General features: G+C 34.5%; 1 protein-coding gene across 1 annotated transcript in view; it reads left to right on the top strand.

The window, feature by feature from the left end:
* Positions 1-12,363, top strand: part of arr (low-density lipoprotein receptor-related protein 6) — a 48,114-nt gene that overhangs the window by 5,358 nt on the left and 30,393 nt on the right. Inside the window, exon 5 of the mRNA XM_072532793.1 lies at positions 6,886-7,176. Coding sequence (XP_072388894.1) covers positions 6,886-7,176 — 291 coding nt within the window. The remainder of the gene's footprint in view (positions 1-6,885; positions 7,177-12,363) is intronic.

Consider the following 12,363-nt stretch of genomic DNA (forward strand, 5'->3'; position numbering starts at 1 on the left):
GCACAAGCCACAAAAAATACTACTACAAAAAAAAAGGTAGAAAGAGCAAATACACGAGAGCGCTGAGTCGCTAAAATGGGTCAAGTCCAGCGCAAACAACACCAAATCGACGATAAGTCAAATAAGACTATAACGGGATTATAGCGCCCTACGGTATGCTGCATTATTTGGTAAAGCTTTTGTATAGGGATTCCTATACCAGGACCTTTATATGTGATGTTAAAATAATACAAATTGGTTACCTACTAGCTGTGTTCATTACTGGATAAATCAGAAACGCAGTATGATAATACATTGTTCAGATACTAAATTACATTTTACAGAAATGCTAACAAAAAATTATATTATTAAAACATGTATCTATATAAGAATTAGGCATTATTTCTTTTAATAACCTGGTAAATATCAAATCTTAAAATGTTCTATAATAAATGTTATCGAAAACAAAAAAAATAAGATAAAAATAAAAAAATAAGAATTTGCCTTGGCATAAGATATGTATGTAGGAGTGTTTACATCTTTAATACAATCTACATACATTGATTGTTAAATTACTAGATATGCAAGAAAATAAAAAGATGTACCCCTGATACACTGATATATGTTTTTAACACTTTACTGGTTATTGGATCCTTTGAAGGCTACATTAAAAAAATTTCAGCTTATGTTAATCTTTAGTAGAGAATAAAAATAACTTACAGTAAATTATAGTGATTTTTACCATATATTTTGAGTATCGTGTATACAGTCGTGTCTATTTAATGACAAATAAATGGATGAACTGCTTTCCCAAGGTTCCACCTAAATTTACCATATCGAAGTTTCATCTTGAAAACAAAAGATAAATCAGAAAGAAAACCACAATTATTTATACAATAATTTCTAACTCCTCTCATTTTACTTCTGACAGGCGAACGGAATTGTTCAAATTGTTCTATAGTGCCAAAATCTCTAGCTCGAGATGGTTTCTTAACACCCAAACGGAAAGTCCCTCAAAATAAAAGCCCAAACACTGTCAAATAAGCACCTATGTCGGCAAAACGGTATTCTTGCAGCTGGCAACTGACCAATCACATCTTCAACATCAGAATGATCCTCTTAAACTCTCAGAGGCGACACGGGTCTCACCTTTTCCGAGATTTTTTGCGTTTACATTTAATTTGAACGTAATAACTCTTGACCTTCGACTTTCTCTCGCGAATTTCTTTGTTTAATTCAGATATTATTTTAAAATTCATGCGGGATTGAGAGGACAAAGCGAAATAAAAGAAGGACAGTACCTATCTCGTTAGAGGGGTCTGACGGTACAAATAAACATTTAGATTATGCTTATTCTCTTCGAAGATTTTAAGACGCAATTCTTAAAGAATAAAAACCTTATGGAATTAATATGATATACAGAGTGGACAAAAAATGCTACATATCCATGTAAAAAAAAGAGAACATACCCATTAGAGCAGGTAATATTCACTTTAAAGTGATTTAAGACATTATCTGGGAGAATATAGATATATAGAATATAGATGTAGACTTCATTCTTTTTATCTCTTTCTTCATAAAGGGCCCTATCCGTTCCGGACGTTGGCCACCCTCACGGAAATGCGAACTTTATTTATTGCGCTGCGGAATAGCTTGGTTGATGTTGATAAAAACCACTTGCACACAGAAGAACTACTTTTTCTTCCTGGACCTCTCTTGCCCCTGAAGTAACCCGTATTTAACCTGCATAATCCTCCTCCTAAGTGCCTTCTCTGTTGAGGTTGGCGATCAATATGGCAAATTTCTCTCTATTCTGGGCTTGATGAATTAATTCATTTCCTTTTGTGTGGGTCCAATCTCTGATGTTTCGTAGCCAAGATTTTTTCTTTCGTTCAATGCCCCTTTTACCTTCAATCTTGCCTTCTAATATTACCTGGAGCTGCTCAAATTCCCTATGGCGCATTATGTGTCCTAGATATGACGTCTTTCTAATTTTGATAGTATTGACCAGATGAGGGCGTGTGTTCTTTGCTCTCAGTACTTCTTCATTCGTAGTTCTGCTGGTCCAGCTTATTCTTAGCATTCGGCGGTACATCCACATTTCAAATGAATTTAATTTGTTGTCGTCATACTGTTTTAATGTCCAGGTCTCACAGCCATATAGTAATAGAGACCACACGTAACACTTTAGTGTTCACAATCTTATTGAGACTGATAGCTTGGGGTTACAGAGCATTTTACACATATTCATGAAACCAGATCTTGCTATTTCAATGCGTAATAGCTAACCTGTATAATAAAATAGAGTAAATATAACATTAAGGTATGCATCTTTTGAGTTGTAAGCTTAGATCTTTGCTACATATTACATTCTTCTTTTTTACAAATACGGCTCTAGCTATTTTGACTCGACATTTTATTTCCTGAGAGTAATTAAATTCTTCGTTTGATGTACATACCAGATATGTGTGTTGGTTCTTCGACTTATTTATGACCATATATATATATATATATATATATATATATATTGTTATGATGTGTTGTTTGTTTGAATGATGAGCAATGAGTATTTTTAATAATATAGGGTTTTTATCGCGGTTCTCAAAGAATTAATTTGTAAGTACTTTTTAAAATTATCTTTATTATAACTATTATGAAACATAAATTGCGTTAGGCTTTCACGGCCATCGTCTAACTTATTAAACTGTTTATTCGGGCTGTTGGGCCGTTGTCTTCTGTTGAGATTTGTTCTCGACGTTTCGCCAACACTAGGGGTTGGCATCTTCTGGAGATGTTGATGCTTCGCTTGTAAGCAGAAACTGACGACGCGTTGTACTACGGAGGCAATATTTATAATTCCCACTCGCCTCCCCTCCACTGGTGTCGTTGTTTATAGTAGCTTTTCTATCTCCGTGTTTGGCGGGAAGGGCGTTTGTGGATTTTAATACTGGTATCCATGTTTTGTTGATTTTTAGTCCTTCTTCTATCCTATTGAAATTGTTTGGGTGCTTGTATATTTCCACCGCTTCCCGATATAACCGTGGGTAGTACTGTGAAGTTTTGTCCAGCATCTGTGTTTCTTCAAATAGTATTCGATGTTCTCCGCTTCCCAAAGCGTGTTCGGCAACGGCAGATTTGTCGATATGTCCTAAACGACAATGGCTTTTATGTTCATTTATCCTGGTGTTGGTGTGTCTTTTTGTGGTTCCCACATATACCATTCCACATGTGCATGGTATTCGGTATACTCCGGCCGTTGCTAATGGGTCGCGTTTGTCTTTTACCGATCTTAAACAATCCTTGATCTTCTTTGTAGGTCTGAAGATGGTCTTTATGTTGGCTTTCTTGAGTATTCGCCCAATTCTGTCCGTTACCCCCGATATATAGGGCAAGAACGCTTGTTTGAACGAATGTTTTGCAAGGCTGTAAGACGGAGATCCTATGGAGCTCACAATGCATGCAAAAACATCTGGCCGATATTTTACAACCACATATAGGAAAAAACGATGCCTTTGTAAAAGACTCCGCCCATTTTATTGAGAAGATCAAAGGAATAACTTTGCAGGAATCTGACATTCTTGTTAGTTTTGATGTGGTTTCCCTATTTACAAGAGTCCCCCTAGAAGACGTTCTGAATTTAATTGAGGGACTAGTTTCCAAGGATATGGTGGAATTATACCGTATTTGCCTAACTACCACATACTTTTCATGGGAAGACCAAATTTATGAACAGATGGATGGAGTAGCAATGGGAAGCCCACTAAGCCCGGTCGTAGCCAACCTTTTCATGGAGCATTTAGAGAAGAAGATAATGGACTCAGCATACAAGCCTAGGGTATGGTTCAGATACGTTGATGACACCTTTGTGATTTGGGGTCACGGAGCAGAAAAACTAAACGATTTCCTGGCTTATATAAATACACTACATCCAAATATTCAATTTACGATGGAAACAGAAAAAGCTCAACAACTAGCGTTCCTGGATGTATTAGTAAATCGAAAGGAAGGTCACTTAGGACATAAAGTGTATCGAAAACCTACACACACAGACAGATACCTAAACAGGAACTCAAATCATCATCCTAGCCAAAAACAAGGTATCATCAAAACTTTGGCAGAGAGGGCGAAGAGAATTTGTGAACCACAACATCTCCAAAGTGAACTTCTTTATATTGAAAAAGCGCTCACCTCTAATGGGTACACCAGAAGAGAAATACACAAGGCGATGAACAACGTATCTAGAAGAAGGGACGAAGAAACAGAATGTAAAGGGAAAGCGTTCTTGCCCTATATATCGGGGGTAACGGACAGAATTGGGCGAATACTCAAGAAAGCCAACATAAAGACCATCTTCAGACCTACAAAGAAGATCAAGGATTGTTTAAGATCGGTAAAAGACAAACGCGACCCATTAGCAACGGCCGGAGTATACCGAATACCATGCACATGTGGAATGGTATATGTGGGAACCACAAAAAGACACACCAACACCAGGATAAATGAACATAAAAGCCATTGTCGTTTAGGACATATCGACAAATCTGCCGTTGCCGAACACGCTTTGGGAAGCGGAGAACATCGAATACTATTTGAAGAAACACAGATGCTGGACAAAACTTCACAGTACTACCCACGGTTATATCGGGAAGCGGTGGAAATATACAAGCACCCAAACAATTTCAATAGGATAGAAGAAGGACTAAAAATCAACAAAACATGGATACCAGTATTAAAATCCACAAACGCCCTTCCCGCCAAACACGGAGATAGAAAAGCTACTATAAACAACGACACGCCCCCTCAAGCCGAAACCAGTGGAGGGGAGGCGAGTGGGAATTATAAATATTGCCTCCGTAGTACAACGCGTCGTCAGTTTCTGCTTACAAGCGAAGCATCAACATCTCCAGAAGATGCCAACCCCTAGTGTTGGCGAAACGTCGAGAACAAATCTCAACAGAAGACAACGGCCCAACAGCCCGAATAAACAGTTTAATAAGTTATTATGAAACACACATATATATCTAACCTAGCCAATGTAAATTTAAAATAAACTATCTTTAAATTGATACTCTTATAAAACTAATTAAATTCTATAGACAATGTAAAATTTAAACAAACTATCTTCAAAATTGAAATTGTTATGACATTAACTAAATTATATTAACAAAATTTTGTACCTTTCTTTCACTGAATGCCTAAATGAACTGTTTTCCACTATATAGATTCTAATCACCACTGAATGTCTTCGTACTTCGGTTATCCTTGTTTTTGTGAAATTACTTTTTCCAATTATCAGCTTCTACCAATTTAAGATATAGTTTTCTTCACCAGCATGTATACACCACCAAGCAAACCAGCAAACAGCATTTATATTTATTCTTCTGTTCAATATACCAATATCCAATTATTATAAGTTAATTTATACTAATCTCCAACCATAATATAATTTAATTTCTTCCAATATACTTTTTTTAATCTTCAATAATTATTTGTGTATAATTATAAATGTGCATTAAATTATATGCATAATTTTTAATCTTCATTTAACTCACTATATTAAACAATTGGACTATCTCCAACTAACTTTCATATTTCTTATTAAACTGCTTGACTGACTTACTAAAACTGTGAACAATTGACTTCACTAACTAATTGTGTCTATCTTCTACTAACTTTCATAATAAACTGCTTGACTTCTGACTAAAAACTGCCATCTTGAATCCAAATCACGGTATTTATATCTTTTTGGATATTCTAGAACCATCTGGTAAGAGATCATGTTCCAATTTGTTCTATTAAATACATGTCTGAATTTTCTGGAACAAACCATTTCGCAAACATGGCCATCTCCGGTGATCCAGAGAATTCCATTCTTTTCTATTAATAATTTTGTTGACATTTAGGCTTTTCAGATCAGAATAAACATTTAAATCATTAAATATATATAAATTAAATATTTTAAACTAACATTATTATTATAACCCCACTTATATTCGTATTATGATTAATTTCTATCTGTCAATTTACTGTATAGTTGGTTACCTATGCACATGGCTCACTTAAATATATTTACAACATTAAAATACAACTTTTTACACTTATTATATGCTAATTTATTAAAAATGCCCTCACATAAATATATTTTTATAAAATTCTCTAGTATATAACTTATTTAAAATAATCAAATACTTTTTTATATCTAATATTATGTAGTATATAACTTATAAATTATTTTCTATAAACCCCAATTGTCACAATATATATATATATATATATATATATATATATATATATATATATATATATATATATCGTCTGTGTTTAATTTCAGTTCATATTCTTCACTCGTTGTTATGACTTCATCGATAAGGAATTGTAAACTTTGTAAGCTATCAGCTATTAATATGGTGTCATCTGCATATCAGATATTGTTAATGGCTTCACCATTCACTTTGATTCTCTCTGTAGTATCTTCTAGCCCCTCTAAAAATCTGTTCTAAGTTTAAATTGAACTGCAATGGAGACATCAGACAACCCTGACGGACTCCTTTCTAGATTTCAATGAAACTGGTATATCCATCTACTCGTACTTTCGCCTTTCATCCACTTTATAAATTGATTATTATTCTTATAGCCTTCTCAATCCACTTTTGCGCTTCTCAGGGTATGAACCATCTTTTCGTGATTGAACATTACTTTTGCGTAATCCAGAAAACAAATATACAAGTCACGGGTAACATATCTACATAAAATTAATAAAATATTTTAAACACTGTAAAAAGATTTAATAATCTTAAAACTAACCTTAGTTAGCACGTTTTACCCTTCTATTATTTTTGTCAAATGTGTTAGATATGTATTGTATTATGTATTAACATGCGCATTCAAGGTTTAATTATTTTTTAGTTTTATGTTCTGGACTGATTGGGGAGAATTACCAAAAATTGAACGAGCCAGCATGGATGGATCTCCAAAGTCAAGAAAAACCATTATATCCGATAATATCTTCTGGCCCAATGGTCTAACAATTGATTATAAAACCAAGCATGTATATTGGGCTGATGGAAAATTAAAATTTATTAAGAGGATGGACTATGATGGCAAGAATTTAGTAACAGTTTTAGATAAAGCATCGTACTATCCATTTGCTTTGACTCAGTTAGAAACAAAAATGTATTGGACTGATTGGGAAACAGGGTAAATATTTGTTTTTTCTATAACAAATGTGTATGAAATTATAGTTACAAATATTTTTTTGTAAGTGTCTGTGAATTTAATTTCTTCATGAATATATAAAAGGCGATCGGAGCTAGTATTAATAATCTTTGGGTAAATAATTATCATCCTCTTTAACTGTTCTCTATCCTGTGTTTTCTGTATTCATTTGCTTGCTGGTTTTCGTTCATCCATCTTGGTGGTTGAGCTCGGTGTCTCTGATCTTGTCTAGATCTCCATTCTATAAGTTTTTGGTCCATCTCCATTTGGCTTGTGCAATATTTTCTATATCATCTGTTCTTTTAGTCATCTCTCTTACTATTCCGTTTGGTATCATATCTCTTGTTGTAATCCCCACCATTGTTCTTTGAGTTACTCTTAATTTACTGGAAGATTTTTTAATCAATAATAATGTTTCGGAACTATATGTTATAACAATATATCAAGCAATAAAACACTGAAAACTTTTGTTTTCAACACTTCCACAAATTTTATTATAATCTACTATCACTACAGTTGTTTCGGCAGTGTGCCTATCACAAGTGAGCTATTTTTGTTATGTGTCTAACACTTTATAGTCTTTAACTAAATAAGTTGAGAAGAGGAGACCTGTTTGTCTCAAGTTGGTCATTCAGAATTATATCTGTATTTTTTAATTTGTTAATTTCCATATATTCTAATAATGATAGCTTAAGGCCTTTATTTTGTGTGAAGAATTTGAAATTGGTTATTAAAAGAATTATTGTGATCTAGAAGGTGAAGTGCGTAAGTAGAATATGTTTTTCTAATATTGAAAGCCCTTTTGTGTTCTGCTGTTAGTTTGTTAAGGGTTCTACCTGTTTGATTGATGTAAGTTTTTGGGCATTCGGCACATATAAGTTTGTATATACCACTGTGTTAGTGCTTTTTCTTTTGGCTCTTGTTGTTCTTAATATATTTGCTTAAGTTGTTGTTTGTTCTTAAAGCTGGCATTATTCCTTTCTTTCTAAAATAGCCAAACACATAAAAAAAAACGTAACTGACGAATCCATCACATATAACAGTATACATTGTTTGTAATCTTTTTTCTTTAAGCAAATCGGAAGCGTTCCCTTTAGAATCTTACCAAATGCTGCCCATCCCAAACTTATACAGCATTGAGTGCCACAGGTTTGATTGTTTTTTCTTATTCTGGGCGATGGAGGTACCTTTTTACCATTTTTTCCTACAGGACCTCTCAACGCTTCTAAACAAAACAATATTTTATTCTTCTGTAGCCTAGGAGTATGTATTTGGGGAAATATTTAGATTTTTTTTTTCAAATATACATTTTAACATATTTTTTTAAGTATTTAAATTTTTTTTGAAGCCAATGTTATTCAATACCCACAGGGGGATACCTTTCAACATTGCTTGGGGTACTGTTGAAAATTAATAATACACATTGCACGAGCCAACTAAACTTTATTAAAATAGTAAAAAAATGATCCGTACTTAATTTATCGAAAATTAAATTGACTATCATCAAACCTAAAGGGAATTAAACATTATATTCTTCCGGTACCCTTTGTATTAAAGGGAGATGACACATAGTCTATTTGTCTGGTGGAAATATCCTAGTTTTCAGGAAAATAGAGTTTGCCTTGAAAAAAGTAAAGTCCTTGAAACAAACTATTAGAAATACATTCATCATCAAATAATTTATCGGTAAAGGAATCATAAACTGAAAATGAATCACTAGATGTTTCAACTTCATCTAAATTTTTCTTTATAACCTGCTTTTATTTTCCTTTTATTTTTATTTTTTTTTTGCTTCAAGACCTCTTATTCTGGCGTTTCAGTAGAATTTTAAATGCTTTTCGCATTTTTCCATGAGGTTTCTTACTTCTAGCTGGTGCCTTCGGAAATGGCCAAACAACCTAATAGGAAATGATGGAGCGGTGGAAGCTTCAATAACAGTTGGGGGTTGAAATGTATAATAACTACAAGAAGTAGTTGATGGTTGTGGTTCAAAGGGTATTTTTGAGATTTCTGTGGTGTATTCAATAATAGGCCTGTCTGTGACATTTGATGCATCAAGTATTCATCAGAGAATACATTTCGAGTGAAAGGATATATTCCAGTTTATTTAAAACCAGCTACTATATTTTTGATTGTATAATAGTTCTCAATTCATTTATACAGTGGAGTTGAAAAATCATTAAGAGCAAAAAGAGGTGTGTCTATAGCCGTGCATACAAAACTCAAAAACAATATTAAGAGTTGGGAAGAGATAGACGAGCAGATCATTATGATGGATCTTGAGAAACATGGGGAGACGATAGTTATAATAGGAGTATATGCTCCTAGTGACGATTCTGATGCAAAAGTTAAGGATAAATTCTATGACAAATTGCTTGACGTGTTGACCCATGTAAACCGATCCAAAGAAATATGCCTATTAGGAGATTTCAATGCTCGGGTAGGCAAAAAATTACAAGACAATGTGGTAGGAAGATATGGTGAAGACAAAATAAACAACAACGGAGAGCGACTCATTGATCTTTGTGAAACATTACAGCTTAAAATAATGAATGGATTTTATCAGCACAAAGATATACATAAATTTACCTGGGAACAACCAAAGAAAAAGATAAAATCTATAATCGACTATCTCATCCAACCAGAAAACAAAAGGCTCCAAACAAATGACGTAAGGGTGTATCGTGGTGCCGAATGCGGATCTGACCACTATATGGTGGTCGCAAAAATAACCATACACTACAGGAAAGTAAACAAGAACAAAATTGAACAGGAGAAGGTAGCAGCTTCCACAAAGATAAGATATAATATTGATAGCCTCAAACAAGAATCAGTACAATTCCTCTACAAACTTAGACTAGCCTCAAAACTATCTCACTTAACTCGAAGAGAAGCAGCCGAAAAAGAATATCAAGATATAAAAAATTGCATTCACCAGGCGGCCAAAGAGGCATTGGGGTACGAAGAAGCTGACAAAAGAAAAAATCCTGAGTGGTGGAACGAAGAAGTAGGAAAATTAATTAAAGACAAAAAAAAAGCTTATCAAACATGGCTATCCACAAAAGACTCAGAAGACCGCAGAATTTACAGCAGACTCAACAGGGAAGCAAAGAAGGAAGTCACTAAAAGAAAAAACGAAATGTGGGAAGAGAAATGCGAAGAGATGGACCGATGCTTAGGAGGAACCAAAGTGACACAAGCTTGGAAATTCATAAAAAGTATTAGAAAAGAAAGAAAAGATGAGGGAAATATAAACCTGATTCAAAATAAAAAGTGGGAAAAATATTACGAAACGCTATTAACAGAAAGTAGGCACGAATTTATGGAAAGACCTGACCATATCTCAATGACAGAAAACTCAGAGGTGCATAAGATAAACAAAGAAGAACTGAAAAAAGAATTGAAACAAATGAAAAATGGAAAAGCACCCGGGCCTGGAGACATTCCCATCGAGTTGGTGAAACATGGACCGGATGCTCTTTTGGAAAGCATAGTGAATATTTTTAATAAATGCTTAATTGAAGGCCAAACGATTCCAGACGATTGGAATTTGGCCCACATTAGCCCCATTTATAAAAAGGGAGACAGAAAAGAATGCGGAAATTATAGAGGCATTAGCGTAACTAGCTCGCTGGGAAGGTTATATGGTCGTATATTGAAAAGAAGAATAGAAGAGGAGTATAAAGAAATTGAAGAACAAAGCGGCTTCAGAGCAGGAAGATCGTGCGTGGACAACACATTTACCCTTCAACAAGTAATTGAAAAACGAACAGCTCGAAACCTCCCTACGCATCTGGTATTTATAGATCTGGAGAAGGCTTATGATACAGTTCCTTTAAAACTTTTATTTAGTGTCTTGACGAAAACGGACCTTAGTACAACATATCTAAAAGCAATACTGAACATCTATAAATGTCCTCAAAGCACTGTAAAAACAGGAAATACTTTCTCAAGGGTATTTACAGTAACAAAAGGCTTGAGACAAGGATGTTGTCTTTCCCCCACCCTATCCAAAATATATATCCAAGAAGCACTGCACCAGTGGAGACAAAAATGTGCGGGAATGGGGTTGAAGCTTAACAACCATTATCTGACAACGCTGTTCTTTGCAGATGATCAAGTACTAATTGCAAGCTGTGAAGAAGATGCAGATTATATGCTTAGAAAGCTCAAAGATGAATACGAAAAATGGGGGATGAGTATGAATATGTCTAAAACAGAATATATGCGAATAGGCAATGAAGACGAAGACCCGGATTTGGAAATTAGACAAATGAAAAGGTGCTACGAATACAAATATTTGGGAAGTATTATCTGCAGTAAAGGAACAACGGAACGAGATATAGACTATAGAGTGCAACAAGGCAGGAAGAGTGTTCAAATTCTGAATTCGATACTTTGGTCCAACAAAGCTACTATGAGAACTAAAATGACTATCTACAAAGTAATTGTAGAGCCCATTCTTACATATGGAGCAGAATGTTGGCAAATGACAGTAAAAGGAAAGAAAAAAGTTGACACGGTTGAAATGGACTACCTAAGAAGAGCTTGCCGTATATCAAGAGTAGAACGTATACCTAATTCTGAAATTAGAAGAAAAACAGATAGAGTACATACAACTTCTGAAAGAATAGAAACTAGACAGTTAATATGGTATGGACACGTACAGAGGATGGACGACAACAGATGGCCAAAAAGAGCTATGGAATACAATCCAAGTAATAGAAGGAAACGAGGAAGACCAGCCAAGTCTTGGATACAAGGTGTTATGGAAACCATGAAAGATAGAGCCATTGATGAAGACACCTGGAGAGATAGAAAAAGATGGCGATCGAAATGCGGGAAGCGGCAGAAGCTGTAGGATCCCCGCTTATATATATATATATAATAGTTCTCACAAGCCTGGCTCGTAAGATCCAGCACATTATCCATTGCAATGGTATGTGAGACAGTAATTGTAATGGAATGTGTAAGCTTTCGCTCATTTTGAGCAACCTTATATTTTGCCTTAAATGTCCCCATGACAGATCAAACGGTTGTAACATATTAATGCAATGCGGAAGAAAAGTAACCATTATACTACCATTGGATTTTGCATAAATAGATTATCTAGAAATAAAATGGGACCAGTTATAGTGCATTCGCAAATGTTACACGGTTTTCAGAAAA

Source organism: Diabrotica undecimpunctata, chromosome 5 (assembly GCF_040954645.1).
Source record: "Diabrotica undecimpunctata isolate CICGRU chromosome 5, icDiaUnde3, whole genome shotgun sequence".
Classification (NCBI taxonomy): domain Eukaryota; kingdom Metazoa; phylum Arthropoda; class Insecta; order Coleoptera; family Chrysomelidae; genus Diabrotica; species Diabrotica undecimpunctata.